The 18,069-nt window shown below is 40.6% G+C and overlaps 1 protein-coding gene across 3 annotated transcripts in view; it reads right to left on the bottom strand.

Annotated features, from left to right (window-relative positions):
• The window catches only part of CACUL1 (CDK2 associated cullin domain 1), a 170,166-nt gene that overhangs the window by 81,343 nt on the left and 70,754 nt on the right, over nt 1-18,069 (bottom strand). For 2 of the 3 annotated variants that reach the window (XM_053692673.1, XM_053692672.1), the window contains exon 6: nt 1,308-1,397. The exons of the other annotated variant lie outside the window; for it this stretch is intronic. In XM_053692673.1, the coding sequence (XP_053548648.1) occupies nt 1,308-1,397 (90 nt within the window). The remainder of the gene's footprint in view (nt 1-1,307; nt 1,398-18,069) is intronic. 3 annotated transcript variants of the gene reach the window in all.

Below are 18,069 nucleotides of genomic sequence, written 5' to 3'. Positions count from 1 at the left end.
AGTAATACAATCTGATAGAAGCTACCAAAAAAACAGCCTCCACTTGAAAAGCTGAACTGTACTGCGTATTAGTCCGGTCGCAATGGCACCACTCCGCTAAACCGAAAGAACGGGTGTCACGTGACCTGACTAGAATTAAAGTGCACAATATTTCCCTGCAGAGGAAAAAAGGCGCCATTTGAAATTTACAGCTTGTTACAAAAAAAAAAAACAAAAAAAAACAGGATTAACGTCTAACAGAGCAAACCGCATAAAAGTATTATGGCTCACCAGCATAACAGCCCAAGTCTAACATATCTCTAGGCAAATTCATCCCAGCCCATTGAGAGAACTCTGTGTCTTCATTCTCATACTGCCAAGTTAGGAATAAATGTATCCCATAATAAAGTGTACCAATAAAAAATGTGCCCATATGAATCCTTATATTAATCAAAGATTATTATCTTTGTACCGAACAACAAAAGGGATCTAGAAGGAGGATTAACCTCATAAGTGCTGCTGTCCTTCATTACCTAGAAGGCAAAGGCACTTACCTTAGATCCTTGCATAAGAGATGCTGATCCACTCCCTGTCATGGACCTGTAGGAAGGGTAGCAAAGTGTTAAAAGTAAAGCAAGGACTGCCTCGCCACCTTTTAACTGCTAAAAGCCACCACTACTATTACTCAAGAGATTGACGTCGACACAGCTAGATCCCAATCCTTACTTGCAGGGAAAAGAACCCATAAAAGGACTACATTTTTCAGACACTAACTTCGCACAATCTCCATTGACAGAGGCAAAGAGAATGACTGGGGGTTATGGGTAAGGCAGTTACACTTAACAGCTTTGCTGGGGTGCTCTTTGTCTTCTCCTGCTGGCCAGGTGTTGAATATCTGACTAGTAATTTGAATGATGTTGTGGACTCTCCATGTCAAAGGAAAGAAAAACACATTTCTGCACACATCTTACTGGTCAATAATGGTATCTCTTTAGTTATGTTGCCCATTAACACATTCATCTGTACAAAGCATCTTCTACTAATACTGTAATCTACCCTTGTGCCTTGTGTCCGGCACATTCTGTACATTTTCTGAATGTCATGTATGTAGCATCTGAGCAAGTGTGGACCTTCATATCTACATAATCTACTGCTATCTTTATAGAATACAATTTAATATGACCTCCCTACTAAACTCCACTGCAACTTAAAATATAGCTTTTATCACCTTGTTTTAAACCGGATTAGAGGGGATCTCTGGAGTACAAAACTAGTGTCACAGACAGTGTGACAGCGTGACAACTAAGCAGACAGAAGAATATATTCACCTGGTCTCAGAGTGTACAGGCCCTTCACAATACTCGCCATGGTTGAAGGGGTGATTTGAAAAGGTGTTGACTGGGCTTCTAATAATAAAGCTGTAGGACAAAGACAAAACCATCACTTAGTGCCCCTTATGGAAGAAGCATAGACATTAAGCTTTCATTACTCACATAGAACATGCAAACGTACTTCTATTATCACATTTACTTTGTTGTGTTGGTATCCTTTGTTTAGGAGCATACCCAGATGGGCTCAAGGGCAAGAATGAACTATTGGGAGCTAGCCGCTGATTGGCGGCTACACAAATAGGCCTCCTATCATTAGCTGATCGGATGTGTTTAACTAGCTCCCAGTAGTGCATTGGTACTTTGGAGCTGACTTTAACCCCTGCAAAAGGGGTTAAACACAAAGATTAAAACAGTTATATGCAAGCAACAGTGCAATAATAACAAGCTGTAACACGTTAGAGCATTTCCTTTTGGTACTTTTATGTCCCTACAGGGTGGATAAAAATTTATGATTTTTTATTTATTTTTTTAAATCTGATTTTTTTTTATTTAAATAGGATTTTTGTTCAAATAAGGTACATTATAATCCAAAGGTTATTGATCCTGCAATAAGGATTTGTTTTTAATTATATAGCAAGATTGCAAATTAATTCCAATAATCCATTCACAATGTCATGCTCCCCCCCCCCCCCCCCCCCGAGGTTTCTGTCAGATTAATTTTGGCATTTTTTCCGTTTAGAAGATATCACATTCTTGGTTTTGTAGTTCTCAAAACTGAATTTGTGTCTGGAGAAATATCTACTTTAAAGCAAAAATGTTATAAAATAAAGATAGAGTTGAGAAATAGACCTTAAAGGGACATCAATCCCATTTTTTCTTTTATGATTCAGCTAGAGCATACAATTTTCAGATTTACTTATTTTATCATATTAACTTAATTCTCTTGCTATCCTTTGTTGAAGGACAGCAATGCTCTACTAGGAGCTAGGTGGACACACTGGGTGCGCCAATGACAAGCAGCTAGCTCACGGTAGTGCATTGCTCCTGAGTCTACCTAAGTATGCTTTTTAACAATGGATACCAAGAGTACAAAGCAAATGAGATAATAGTAGTAAAAACAAAATGTATGCTTACCTGATACATTTATTTTTTTTCCGGCTATGGAGAGTCCACAACGTCATCAATTACTAGTGGGAATATCACTCCTGGCCAGCAGGAGGAGGCAAAGAGCACCACAACAAAGCTGTTAAGTATCACTCCCCTACCCATAATCCCCAGTCATTCGACCGAAAGGAAAGGAAAAAAGGAATAACACAAAGGTGTAGAGGTGCCTGAGGTTTAGTCAAAAAAACATTGTCTAAATAAAGGGTGGGGTTGTGGACTCTCCCATATCCGGAAAGAAAGAAATTTAACAGGTAAGCATAAATTTTGTTTTCTTTCCTAAGATATGGAGAGTCCATAACATCATTCAATTACTAGTGGGAACCAATACCCAAGCTAGAGGACACGTAATGAATAGGGAGGGAAAGCAAGACAGGCAGACCTAAACAGAAGGCACCACCGCTTGAACTTTTCTCCCAAAAGAAGCCTCAGCTGAGGCAAGAGTATCAAATGTATAAAATTTGGAAAAAATGTGCAGAGAGGACCAAGTTGCAGCCTTGCAAATCTGTTACACATAAGCTTCATTTTTAAAAGCCCAAGAAGACGAGACAGCCCTCGTGGAATGAGACATAATTCTCTCAGGAGGCTGCTGTCCAGCAGTCTCATAAGCAAAACGAATCATACTTCTTAACCAGAAAGAAAGAGAAGTAGCAGTAGCCTTCTGATCTTTACGCTTACCCGAGAAACAAAAATGGCAGAAGACTGGCGAAAATCCTTAGAATTTAAGAGCATGCACAGCATCTAAGTTGTGCAACAGACGCTCCTTACGAGAAGAAAGATTGAGACAGAGAGAATGAAAAACAATTTCCTGATTACTATTTCTATCCGCAACCACTTTAGGGAGAAACCCCATTTCAGTACGAAGAACTGCCTTATCTGCATGAAAGATAAAGTGAAACACACTGCAAAGCTGAGAGTTCCAAAACTCTCTGAGCAGAAGAGATAGCAAAACCTTCCAAGATAGCAACTTAAAATCTATAGAATGCATTGGCTGAAATGGAGCCTGCTGCAAAACTTTAAGAACAAGGTTAAGGCTACAAGGAGGAGTAACAGATTTAAACACAGGCCTGATTCTGACCAAGTCCTGACAAAAGGATTGAACATCTGGCACAACCGCCAGACGCTTATGTAACAAAATAGATAAAGCAGAAATATGACCTTTCAGAGTACTGACTGATAACCCTCTCTCCAGACCTTCCTGGAAAAAATAAATTCTAGGAATCCTGACCCTACTCAAAGAGTAGCCCTTAGATTCACACTAATAAAGGTATTTACGCCATACCTTATAGGAAATTTTACGAGTAACAGGCTTGCGAGCCTGGATCATAGTCTTAATGACCGACTCAGAAAAACCACGCTTAGACAGAACTAAGCGTTCAATCTCCAAGCAGCCAGCTTCAGAGAAACGAGATTTGGATGGAGGAATGGATCCTGAGTTAGAAGGTCCTTCCTCAGAGGAAAACTCCAAGGAGGCAGAAATGACATCATCACTAGATCTGAAAACCAGATCATGCAAGGTAACGCAGGAGCTATAAGAATTATTGATTCTCTCTCCTGTTTGATACGAGCAATGACTCGTGGAAGGAGAGCAAACGGAGGAAACAGATAAGCTAGACCAAACACCAAAGGAACCACCCGAGTTCTATTAGAACTGCCTGCGGATCTCTTGACCTTGAACCGTACCTTGGAAGCTTGGCGTTCTGCCGAGATGCCATCAGATCCAACTCCAGTACCCCCCATTTGAGGGTTAACCTGGAGAACACCTCCGGATGGAGAGCACACTCTCCAGGATGAAATGTCTGTCTGCTCAGGAAATCTGCTTCCCAGTTGTCCACTCCTGGAATGTAGATGGCAGATAGACAACAATTGTGAGCTTCCACCCACTGAATTATCCAAGCCACTTCCTCCATGGCCAAGGAACTCTTCCCTGGTGTTTGATGTAAGCCACTGAGGTGATGTTGTCCGACTGGAATCTGATAAACCGGGTATCACAATCCTACTAGAAAATAACTTGTTCTACTAGTTACTAGTAAAGATGGTCTTGAATACATAGATAACCTTTAAGTAATGAATGTATGCAGGTAAGGAAATGAGGTTCTACGGTAAGAAAAACTCAGAAACAGACCTGCAATTTATATAGTCAAGTTTTACTTATGAAAAAAAAAGCCCAACAAAGAATAAGAGCTGCAGACAAGGCAGTCTAAGATAATGGAACTGATATAAATACAAAAATAGGAGACAAACAATTTGAATTAAGAGAATTAAGTCCCGGCAAAGGTACAAGTATATGCAGGACAAACTGATGGAGTATAAGTCCAGGGTGGCAGAAAAAAATAAAAATGAAATAATGTCCACAAAGCTTACAGTTAGATCAATCAGGAAATTGAACTTTAAACAGGCAGGATATTCTAAATAAGCAGGATGGCAAGGGATTACCTTAGAGAGAGTGAGGAAGAAAACACTGAAGGTAGATCAATCCGCTAGAGTAGAAAGTAGATCCGACTGTTTGTAATAAAAAAAGCAAACTGCAAATAAACTTTAAAATGTACTCACTGAGAAAGTAGTTTCCAACAGGACTTTAGGCAGATAGAATTATGCATGCATGGAAATGGAATAAACTGCAAGAATGGTTTCTCCTGAAAAACTGCAGAAGAAAAAAAAGATACCAGTTTAAACACAGGCAGTAAGGTTCTCTGAGAAAAGACACAGGCAAAGCTAGGTAGCAGTAATGATATCCAAGCACTTCCTGTATAGATGAGGTGCTATTTATTAGGAAAACTGCAGCCAGGTAAGGAAAGAAATTTAAAGGAACAGCAGAAATGTGACACCGGGATGTTTATGGGGAGAGCAGACTCCTCCCAAGTCCATAGTCCCTGGGCCCTTAACAAGTCCCAGACTGCTCCCCAGACTATCAGGCTGGCATCCGTGATTACAATCACCCAGGAAGGTCTCCGGAAGCATGTGCCCTGAGACAGATGCTCCTGAGAAAACCACCACGGGAGAGAGTCTCGGGTCGACTGGTCTAGATCTATCCTCTGAGACAAATCTGAATGGTCTCCGTTCCATTGTCTGAGCATGCATAACTGCAGAGCTCTCAAATGGAATCGAGCAAAGGGAATGATGTCCATGGAAGCAACCATCAGACCAATTACCTCCATACATTGAGCTACTGATGGCCGAACAGTAGACTGAAGAGAGAGACAAGAGGAAAGAATTTTGGATTTTCTGACCTCCGTCAGAAAAATTTTCATAGATAGAGAATATATTATAGTCCCTAGGAACATTACCCTTGTAAACGGAACAAGGGAACTCTTTCCCAGATTTAGAAATGTATACTAGTACTGCGCTGGCCAGAAAATATATCAGACCCTTCTAAAAACACACCTTCCTCCAAAATGTGTGGGTTATTACAAAAAGAATATAGAATAAAAAATTAGAGGGCGCTAAGATAAGCTAAAGATATCAAAGTTTATCCTTGAGGTGTAATGTACAAAACTCTGCTCAGATTCAAATTCCATCAGTGGGAACGTAGAAAAGACAACAAGATCTCTGTATGAGAGCTCGCTTGTTGAAAAGATGGCTCCTGTACCAAGATGTCGTCCAAGTATGGCGCAACTGCAATTCACAGAGACCTGATCACTGCCAAAAGAGCCCCCAGAACCTTCAAAAAAATGCTGGGAGCTGTGGCAAGACTAAACGGAAGAGTCACAAACTGAAAGTGTTTGTCTAGAAAAGCAAATCTTATGAATTTGTGATAATCCCTGTTTATGGGAACATGAAGATATGCGTCCTTCAGGTCTATGGTAGTCATGAACAGACACTCTTGAACAAAAGGAAGAATGGACCAAATGGTCTCCATTTTGAAGGACGGCACCCTGAGAAACTTGTTGAGACACTTTAGGTCTAAAATGGGTTGTAAAGTTCCCTCTTCTTTGGGAACCACAAACAGATTTGAATAAAAACCTAGAACCTGTTCCTTTACTGGAACAATCACTCCCAGAGAAGAAAGATTCTGAACGTAGTTCAAGAATGCCTCCCTTTTTCCCTGATTTGCAGATAATCTTGATAATCTGGGAGGGAGTGATTTGAATTCGATCTTGTAACCCTGAAAAACTATGCCCACAGCCCAAGGATCTGGGACATCTTGTAACCAAGCCTGATAAAACAGGGAAAGTCTGCCCCCCACTTTATCCGATCCTGGACCGGGGGCCGACCCTTCATGCTGACAGACTCAGCTGAGCGTTTGATTGTTTCCCCTTGTTCCAAGACTGGCTAGTTTTCCAAGAAGACTTGGAATGCTCCTGCTTGGAAGTGGAAGACGTTTGACCCTTGAAGCTGCGAATGGAACGAAAAATTACTCTGACATCCTTTAGGTCTATTCTTCTTGTCTTGCGGTAGAAAATATCCTTTTTTACCTGTAATATCAGATATTATTTCTGCTAGACCAGGTCCAAACAAGGTCTTAACCTTGTAAGAGAGCGCCAAAAGCTTAGACTTGGAGGAAACATCAGCTGACCAAGATTTAAGACAAAAAGCCCTACGGGCCAAGACAGAAAAGTCAGACATCTTGGCCCCCAATCTAATAACCTGCATGTTATGATCAGAAATAAAGGAATTGGCCAGTTTAAGAGCCCTAATCCTATCTAGGATTTCCTCCAGCGGAGTCTTCTCTGAAATAGAATCAGACAAAGCATTGCACCAATAAGATGCTGCACTAGTTAATGTGGCAATACAAACTGCAGGTTGCCATTGAAGACCCTGATGAACATACATCATTTTCAAATAGGCCTCCAGCTTCTTATCCATTGGATTCTTAAAAACATAAATTATGCTTACCTGATAATTTAATTTCCATCGAGGGGAGGAGAGTCCACGGCTTCATTCATTACTATTGGGAATTAAGATCCTGGCCACCAGGAGGAGGCAAAGACACCCCAGCCAAAGGCTTAAATACCTCCCCCACTCCCCTCATCCCGTCATTGTGCCGAGGGAACCAGGAACAGTAGGAGAAATATCATGGTATAAAAGGTGCCAGAAGATGATTCAATTTAGGTTCGCCCTACGGAGATACAGGCGGGAGCCGTGGACTCTCCTCCCCTCAATGGAAATTAAATTATCAGGTAAGCATAATTTATGTTTTCCATCTAAAGGGGGGGAGAGTCCATGGCTTCATTCATTACTAGTCGGAACATATACCCAAGCTCTAGAGGACACTGAATGAAACCAGGAGGGTAAAAAGGCGGACCGTAATCTGAGGGCACCACAGCCTGCAAAACCTTTCTCCAAAAAACAACTTCCACAGAAGCAAAAACGTCAAATTTGTAAAACTTTGTAAAAGTGTGTGAGGAGGACCAGGGAGCCGCCTTACAAATTTGCTCCATAGAGGCCTCATTCTTGAAGGCCCAAGACAAAGCCACAGCTCTAGTTGAATGAGCAGTGATCCTCTGAGGAGGTTTATGTCCCGCTGTCTCATAAGCCAAGCAAATCAAACTCCTCAACCAAAAAGACAAAGAAGTAGAAGAGGCCCTTTCCTTTGCCCCTTGCGCTTCCCAGAATACACCACAAAAAGAGATGAAGACTGTCTGAAACCCTTTGTAGCCTGAAGATAGAACTTCAAGGCACGAACCACATCCAAGTTATGAAGTAACCTCTCCTTTGAAGAAGAAGGGTTAGGACACAAAGAAGGAACAACTATTTCCTGATTGATGTTACGGTTAGGCACGACCTTGGGGAGAAACCCCAACCCAGTGTGAAGTACAACCTTATCCGCATGAAACACCAGATAAGGAGGATCACATTGCAAGGCAGCTAGTTCAGCTACTCTGCGTGCCGATGCAATAGCCAACAGGAAGAGAACCTTCCAGGACAGAATCTTAATGTCAATGAATGCATAGATTCAAACTGTACCCTCTGCAAAACCTTAAGGACTAAATTTAAGCTCCAAGGTGAAGCCGGCTGTCTAAAGACAGGCCTGATTCTAAACAGAGCCTGAACAAAAAAAGTGGATGTCAGGGAGCTCAGCAAGTCTCCTATTCAACAAAACTGATAATGCCGAAATCTGTCCCTTTAAAGGGACAGTCTAGTCCAAAATAAACTTTCATGATTCAGATAGGGCATGTAATTTTAAACAATTTTCCAATTTACTTTTATCACCAATTTTGCTTTGTTCTCTTGGTATTCTTAGTTGAAAGCTTAACCTAGGAGGTTCATATGCTAATTTCTTAGACCTTGAAGGCCGCCTCTTAAGAATGCATTTTAACAGGTTTTTCACCACTAGAGGGTGTTAGTTCATGAATTTCATATAGATAACACTGTGCTCATGCATGTGAAGTTACCTGGGAGCTATCACTGATTGGCTAAACTGCAAGTCTGTCAAAAGAACTGAAAAAGGGGCAGTTTGCAGAGGCTCAGATACAAGATAATCACAGAAGTAAAAAATATATAAATATAACTGTGTTGGTTATGCAAAACTGGGGAATGGGTAAAAAAGGGATTATCTATCTTTTAAAACAATAACAATTCTGGTGTAGACTGTCCCTTTAAGGAACTAGCGTCAAGTCCCTTCTCCAACCATCTTGGAGAAAGGACAGAATCCTGTATACCTTCATCGCCAGACCAAAAGGAAGGGCCACAAACTGAATGTGTTGGTCCAGAAACGCAAATCTTAAGAACCTAAAGTGGTCCCTGTGAATTGGCACCTGAAGGTAAGCGTCCTACAAGTCTACAGTTGTCATGAACTGTCCCTCTTGAACTAGGGGCAGAATAGATCTGATTGTTTCCATTTTGAACGATGGAACACTCAAACTTGTTTAAACACTTTAGGACCAGAATAGGGCAGAACGTGCCCTCCTTCTTTGGAACCACAAAAAGCTTGGAATAGTACCCTAGACCCCTTTCTGCTAGGGGTACTGGTACGATAACCCCCAAGAGAGGCGAGATCTCTCATACACTCTAGAAAGGCCTCTCTCTTCTCTGGTCTTGAAGACACGTTTGACAAGAGGAATCTGCCCTCAGGCGGAATGGATATGGCAAAAGCCAAAGAATGACTGGGGGATGAGGGACGTGGGGGGGGGGGGTATTTAAGTCTTTGGCTGGGGTGTCTTTGCCTCCTCTTGGTGGCCAGGTTCTTAATTCCCAATAGAAATGAATGAAGCCGTGGACTCTCCTCTCCTTTAGATGGAAAGAGCAACTACCTTCTATAGGAATAGTAGTTCTCTTAGCCAAAGGAGAAATAGCCCCTTCTACTTTAGGCACCGTGAGCAATGAATCTTTAATGGAGTCAGCAACAGGAAACATCTTTTTAAAGATTAAAGAACGGGGAGAAAAGTATCCCTAGCTTCTCCCATTCCTGTGAAATAATCTCCGTCACACAGTCTGGAACAGGAAACACATCCACTGAGGAAGGAACATCATAAAATTTATTAAGCTTACTAGATTTCTTAGGGTTAACTATGACAGGAGAGTCAGAGTCGTCCTAAGTAGCCAATACCTCTTTTAACAATACACAAAGGTGTTCAAGCTTAAACCTGAAGTGAACCTCCTCAACCTCAGACAAAGGATTTACACCATCAGAATCTGAAATTTTACCCCCCAGAAACATCCTCCTCAGGGTTATGAGGAAAGTCAACCTGCATAGCAGCAACTGAAACAGACACCTTATTATCCGATAAATGTTTAGTTTTCCCCTTGCGTTTTCCCAAGACAGGAAAAGCAGATAATGCCACAGATACCGCCGAAGATATCTGTGCAACAAAATCTGCAGGCAAATATACTCCTCCAGAAGGATGAGAAGAACCGCAAGGCGCTGCATGTGACGCCAGTGAGGCTTGGGATGTTTGACGAGAAAGCTGTGGCATTACCTGAACAGCATCATCCTGAGAGACTTTATTGGATTCAGATGGCAACAATTTATCTTTACATTGCAAAGCAGCACAGAATTGCATAGGCAAATCATTGTGTCTCCAGGCATAATAAACATTTGTCACAAGAAACCTGTTCCATGTCCATAATAGCTACAATAAAAGTTCCCCAAATATATATTTAAAAAAAAAACATTTACAGAAAAACTACTGTCACTTTAAGTAGTTTTGCACACAGAGCAAAAATAAGTTAAATGCAAACAGCAAAATAACAGACCTTGGGACCTCTACACCTCAGTACATGCTGAGGTGCCCTACCTAACCCCTCTGAATCATGCGAAAGCCTAGAAAAAAACAAAATTTATGTTTACCTGATCAATTTATTTTTTGACACGGTGAGTCCACAGGATAATCAATTACTGTTGGGAATACCACTCCTGGCCATCAGGAGGCGGCAAAGAGCACCACAGCAAAGCTGTTAAAGGGATAGTAAACCCAAAAAATGTTTTTACATTTTTCTAAGCATCACATCCTGTTGTTTAATTAATCAAATTACATGTATTAGGCATTTTTTAGCGTTTACCTGTAATTTGCTCCTGAAATTATTTTTTCTGCCAAACCCCACTTGGACATCATTATGCTGAGCGAATAACTGAGTTCTACCTAGGTAGAACAATGATGGCAAAACTAACTTCACTCCTTCAGTGATAGCCGGTGCGTCATCAACACAGTGCCGGGTGCTGATGAAGGCTGGTGACGTTGCAGTGGGAGTGGCTGAAGATGAAAAGACACAGCGGAGGCAGTCAGAAGCGCACGGAGTAGCATCATCTGTAACTATTTAGGTAAGTATTTTTCAAACCCCCAGAGTCTAGACTGACTAGCAATTTTTTAATTTTTGTATAACCCCTAGACTGACGAGAATATTGATTATGCTATGTGAGCATGCGGGGCAATGGGTTAAGAAAAATGGAGGCTATGGCATTAGCTGTACAATGCGCAAGAAATGTTGGAAAATAAAGGCGTTTATAAATATTTAAATAAGATACACAGTTCTGCTGCACGATTGGATGATAGCTTTGCATATATTATTTGTAAAGCCTTCCTTCTATTATGGGCGGTCGTAAGAGACATTTTTAGCTTATGTATTAATATAATTTATATGGGAAATTAAGCTTTGTTTACAAATAAAAGAAAGCTGATTAAGAAGTGTGATGTTTAAACTAACTGCTGGTAATTGTTAAATCAATTACAAAAGAAAAGTTTTATAACCCTTTAAATATCACTTCCCTACCCACAAATCCCCAGTCATTCGACCGAAGGAAAGGAGAGAAAGGCAATAACACAAGGTGCAGAGGTGCCTGAGGTTTAAAAAACAAAGAAAACTGTCTGAATTAACAGGGCGGGTCGTGGACTCACCATGTCAAGAAAGAAATAAATTTATCAGGTAAACATAAATTTTGTTTTCTTTCTAATGACACGGTGAGTCCACGGATCATCAATTCCTGTTGGGAATCAATACCCAAGCTAGAGGACACAGATGATTAGGGAGGGACAAGATAGGTTACCTAAACAGAAGGCACCACTGTTTGCAGAACCTTTCTCCCAAGGAAACCTCAACCGAGGCAAAATTAATTTATAGAATTTAGAAAAAGAAAGCAAAGAAGACCAAGTCGCAGCCTTACAAATCAGCTCCACAGGGGCCTCATTCTTGAATACCCAAACAGAAGACACCGCCCTGGAGAAATGAGCTGTAGCTCTCTCAAGGGGCTGCTGTCCAGCAGACTCATATGCCAAAAGAATAACACGTCTCAGCCAGAGAAGAAGCAAAAGCTTTCTGACCTTTACATCCCCCAGAAAAGCAAACAAACAAGGCAGAAGACTGCCAAAAAACCTTTAAGACTGCAAATAAAACGTAAGAGCACGCACAACGAGTAAGTTGTGTAGCAACCCTTCCATATGAGAAGGGTTAGGACAGATAGAAGGAACAACAATTTCCTGATTAACATTTTAGTCTGAAACAATTGCTAAAAAGAATACCAAACTAATACTGAGAACTGCCTTATCCGAAATAAGTAAGAGATAAGGAGAGTCACACTGCAAAGCTGATAGAGCAGAAGAAAAAAAATCAGTAAAATAGAAAACTTTCAAAGATAATCACTTAATATCTATGGAAAGCATAGGTTCAACGGAGCCTGACTAAAACTTTAAGAACAAAGTTAAGACTTCAAGGGGGAGAAACTGATTTTAACACAGGCCTGATACTGACCAGAGCCTGAAAAAAAGGATAGTTTATCTGGCACGTCACTCAGACACTTGAGTAGAAAAATGAAAAGAGCAGAGATCTAACCCCTAAATGTGCTGACAGATAACCCTTTCTCAAGGCCTTCCTAGAGAAGACAAATCCTTGGATCCTGACCTCCCTCCAGGAATATCTTTTAGCTACACCAATAAGATCAAGTGTTCAATCTCCAAGCAGTCAGCTTCAGAGAAGCGAAAGTCAGATGAAGGAAGAACCCCTGAAGAAGATCCTCCCTGAGAAGAAGTCTTCACAGTGGTAGGGATGACATCTCTACTAGATCTGCATACCAGATCCTGCGAGGCCACGCAGGAACTATAATAATCACCAATGCTCTCTCCAGATCGATACAAACGATGCCTCGTGGGAGACAGCAAACAGAGAGAACAGGAATATCAACCTGAATTCCCAAAGAACCGCCCAAACATCTATCAGAGCGGTCAGGGCGGAAAACACCACCAGATGAAGCATCCCCTCCAGGAAAGTAGAAGGTAGAAAGAAGCAATTGTGAGCATCCGCCCACAAACATCCAAGTCACCTCCTACATGGCAAAGGAACTCCGAGTTCCTCCCGGGTGGTAGATGAAAACCATTAAGGAGAATTAACCAATTGGAATCAAAGAGTCATCAGCACATTAAAATCTCTCTCATCTCTAAGAAGTTAAAGAGGAGAGCAGACACTATTCATAAGCCCTGTGCCTTAAACAGACCCATACTGTTTCCCAGCCCAGCAGGATGATGTCTGAAGACACATAACCCAGGAATGTCCTTAGAACCCGTGCCTTGATACAAAACACACCCGAAACCATCATGGGGGAAGTCTTTCGACAACTGATGTAGATCTATCCACTGAGACAGATACGAAAGCTCTCCATCCTATGGAAATTAGCAAAGGGAATGATGTCCATGATAAACGTCAGACCAATACCCTCCTACCTTGAGTCACTGAAAGTGAAGGTAAAACAACTGCAGCTAGATCCAAACGCCAAACCTACTGGTTGCAAGATGAACAAGCTATGTACCAGACCACCAGAGCTTGCTGTTGGACGGACAGACACAGCAGAGAGAGAAAAAGCAACGCTCCTTGATATAGAATCTAGCAAGAAAATAACCTTCCACAACTGGAGGTCCCAAGCGGACTCTTGTCAAGGTATTGATCAGACCTGGCCCCACAAAGCTTCCGAAATTAGAAAGTAACAAAAAGCAATCATGGAATGAAGGCGGTAGACCAAAAATAATTATCTCTAGATAAGAAACAAGGAAACTCTTCTCCCGATTCATTTCCCCAACCAGGGAAAGAAGATTGGACAAGATCTCTTAAAGGGACACTGAACCCAAATGTTTTCTTTTATGATTAAGATAGAGCATGAAATTTTAAGCAACTTTCTAATTCACTCCTATTATCAAATGTTCTTTATTCTCTTGGTATCTTTATTTGAAATGCAAGAATGTAAGTTTAGATGCCGGCCCATTTTTGGTAAACAACCTAGGTTGTCCTTGCTCATTGGTGGATAAATTCATCCACCAATCAAAAACTGCTGTCCAGAGTTCTGAACCTAGAAAATAGCTTAGATGCCTTCTTTTTCATATAAAGTTAGCAAGAGAACGAAGAAACATTGATAATATGAGTAAATTAGAAAGTTGCTTAAAATTGCATGCTCTATCTGAATCACAAAAGAAAAATTTTGGGTTCAGTGTCCCTTTAAGAGAATTTCCTCAAAGGAAGGAAGACACCTGAACTATATTGTCTTGCAGTACTCCAAGACCTAAGACTGTCTAGGATGAAGGGACTCAGACTTGAGAAAGTCCCATCAAGAAAAACAATAAATCATCAGGTCCTCTGTTCGTTTTGAACCGGCTCTCTAGAAAAGGAGAACAATACTCCCGAGATATGTGAGGCAAGTGCCTAAAACTCAGTTTTCAAACTGGAACAGAACTATCACTCTCCAGCGAGAAAGATCCTGAATCCAGTTCAAGGGATGTCTCCTGTCACACCTGTATTGCAGACACACTGGAAAGAGAAAAACTGCCCTCAGGAGCAATCTTAAATTGTACTCCAAAAAAGGGCATGACTAACCCTGCAGGAAGAGAACTATGGAAACCTTCCTATAGTCCTACTCTCTTGACATTCTAGGATGAAAAAGCAGGAGCTGCATCTGGGTTCAAACCCACAACCTCAGGTGTGGTGGATTAAACCACTGCACAAAATCTCATCCTTGAAAGTAAATGCCAGAAGCGTGGATTTGTAGGAAAATAAATATTGAAACTGCAACTGCAGAACAAAAAAGAGGTGTAAAGCTGTACCTCAAAGTCACAGATAGGCTACTCAGCTCACGAAGCTTCAGCCACAATGCCTGGTGGCTAGTACCGTCAAGTCTATAAAAAACAGACGTTGTTCTAAATTAACAATAAAACCTCCAGCTTCATACCTATGTAAGAAGAAAGCTAGATGATCTCCGCAGAGATCTAAGATCTCTAAAATAAAGTAGAAAGTTCTAATAAGGCCACCGTGCATTTCAAGAGAGACAGCGACAGGAAATTCTTAAAAGGACGTGAGACAGGGAGAAATGTCCCCATATTCTCTATAAACATTCCTGTGAACATCTTACAGCACGTCTAGAACCCTTCCACAGAGGAAAGAAAAATATAGAACTGAGAAAGTTCACAAAACTCAGAAGGAATGACAACGATAGTGAATCTGTGTCGTCCAGTCAGCTAAGACCTCCTGACAATATAAGAGACTTTGAAGCAACCAACTGAAAGATACCACTTCAGTAACAGATGAAGGAATTAATTCCAGATCTGAGATTTCAGCCTCAGAAACTGTCAGCGAATCCTCCTCATTAACTTAGAAGAAGACAAACATGCTTAGCAGCATGTGGAGCAGAGCCCTCTAATCTGAGATTTTAAATGTCCTCTTGCCTTTTGCCTGTAGGAAAGGAAAACAGACCAAGTCACAGATACCGCAGAAGATACCTGAGCTTGCAATTTCTGTATGCAAATACACTCCTCCAGTAGATTGAGAGGAACAGCAGGGCACTGCATGTGGCGCCATAGAGGCTTGGGACGTAAAAGGAGAAAGCTGTGGCAGTGCCTTAACAGCATGATCCTGGGAGACATGAAGTTCAAACCAATTTGTACATTTAATAGCATTTGCTAGACCAGAGGTACAGAAAAAAATAAATATTTGAACTAATCCATAAGTGTGCAAGACTTTTAAAGAAAATCTTTATCTCTTTAAAGATTTAAAGTAATAATGAAGGACAGATGTGCAATAAAACAGATTGTACTTCCAGAGCAAATACACCTTTTTAATGATTCAAATACATTAATTCTGATAATAAAACACAATTTTATTAAACCGAGTTCCCAGACCATATGATCCCTACTGGGACCTAATGTCAACTCTTATTGAAACACGGGCACTCATTTATGTGCTGTCTATAGCTGCTGCATTCAACCACTGCAGAGCTTAGAAGTTGAAAGACAGGGATCTATGCCAAACATTCTCAATCAAACAAGCAACCATGACTCCTCTCCGTTCCCAGTCTGGAAAACAAGGCGGAGTCCCCAGAAACCTGGTAAGATCTAAAAATGGCGACGATCCGCTTCTGAGAAGAAGGGGGCGGGTCCACAAAACGGCATGGCGTGAAGCGCTTCACTCAACCGAAAAACTCCTCCAAACACACGCGGAGCTCCTGTAGCAAAAAAACACAACCATATTTCTTCTTGCTAGACTGGAATTAAACTACATTTAAAAAAAAATGAAAATGATATCGCTATCTGCGCTTCACTCCGCAACAGTGTGATATTTCTCCAGCCCCATAGGAATGGCGCCAGAAACCGCTGTTTCCCAACAGTCCCTGACATAAACATAAGGGACCCAGGGAGGGCTGCTAAACATACAGAAAATTAGAAGCAGAGGTACATAAATCATGAATCATACACTTATCTCAGAGGAAATAATATTACTCCCTTCCCATGGAACTGTAACAATAGGAGTTACCAGGGATAGATAGAAAACTTTTCGAAAAGTTAATAAAATGACTTTAAAAGTACAGTTTGAACTCCATAGGTGGTTAACCCCTTCCATTAAGTGGATTAACCCCTAAGTCTCCATTCACATGTCATTAAAGTGCATGTACACTGCCATACTTATCCATAAGGATATTTGCCCCACATTAAGAGCAGACAGGGCTTAATCCCTTCAGTACCAACCTCCTAGCCCCAGAAGACAAAAAGGCACTTACCTGCAGTCTTGCCGTTCGGCAGGACGATGACTTACAAAGCTTGAGAGGATGCCACGCCTCACAGAGACCTGTAACCAAAGAAAGGATAGAGTAAATCTACTCATACTTTCTATACAGGGCAGCAACATGTTAGCAAAACGCAGTAAACCACTACACAAAATCTCATCTTTGAAAGTAAACGCCAGCGTGGATTTGTAGGAAAATAAATAGTGGCAAGAGTACATGAGAAACAGAAAATGTGTGTGAGACTGCGCCAAAATAAAACTACTACACAAACTCCAAAATAGATAGAAGTCTCTCAAACTCTATAAAAACTGGCAAATAAATAATATTATTAAAATGGAGCGCTCACAATGAGAGCTAAAGTGCGGCCGTATTGAACAGAAAAAAGTTATACCGGACAATTTTTACTATAGCAAACGCAGAAAATTAACCACAATTGCCTAATCTATATGTCCTAGATAAATGTACTGGGAAAGATTAAATTATGTGTTTATGATCATATGATGATACGAATGAAAATAATTAATAAGCTAATTAATTAATAATGTGTCTCAGATACAAATAGATATAAATATAAACATGAAAATATACATATAAATTCATGAAAAATACATTTAATTACAATAACAGTTTGTGAAAGGTCGACCTTAAAATTAACAAATAACACTAAATCAAAACAAAAATTACAGTAAAAATACAATAAAGAAAAATACAATAAAAATCACATCAGCATACAAAATTGTATATCCAATGGACAATGGAACAAACGTCCTCAAAGTGTCAGAAAGTCTGTAAAAGAGTCTTTATGTCCTTTATGCTTGCAAACTTGAAAAATACGTGTGAACGACAAGCCTCCTAGTGACAAAGGACAAAACTCCTTAAAGAGAACCTAAACACCATCATTTTTTCTGTGATTAACTTTTTATTAAAACCTTTTTGTATTATATTAAACATTGTTGCTTACTTTTTTTATTTTCCTAGCATCTGCTCAATTATTTTTCAGCTCCAATATTACCCCTAAACCACCGCCTACTGAATGTGGTGCTAGCCGCCATGTTGTAACGCGCGTTGTCTATATAGACTGTATGCGCACTCCCTGCTTCACTCCTTCACTTCCAAGCATGCGCATAAAAGGGAAACTCTTTGCAGCTTCTATGAAGCTCGTTCTCATTAACTTTGTGAACGAGCTTC

The sequence above is a fragment of the Bombina bombina genome, chromosome 9, assembly GCF_027579735.1.
Source record: "Bombina bombina isolate aBomBom1 chromosome 9, aBomBom1.pri, whole genome shotgun sequence".
NCBI classification, from domain to species: domain Eukaryota; kingdom Metazoa; phylum Chordata; class Amphibia; order Anura; family Bombinatoridae; genus Bombina; species Bombina bombina.
The sequence above is the reverse complement of the archived record's forward strand: the minus strand, read 5'-3'. Positions and strand labels throughout refer to the sequence as shown.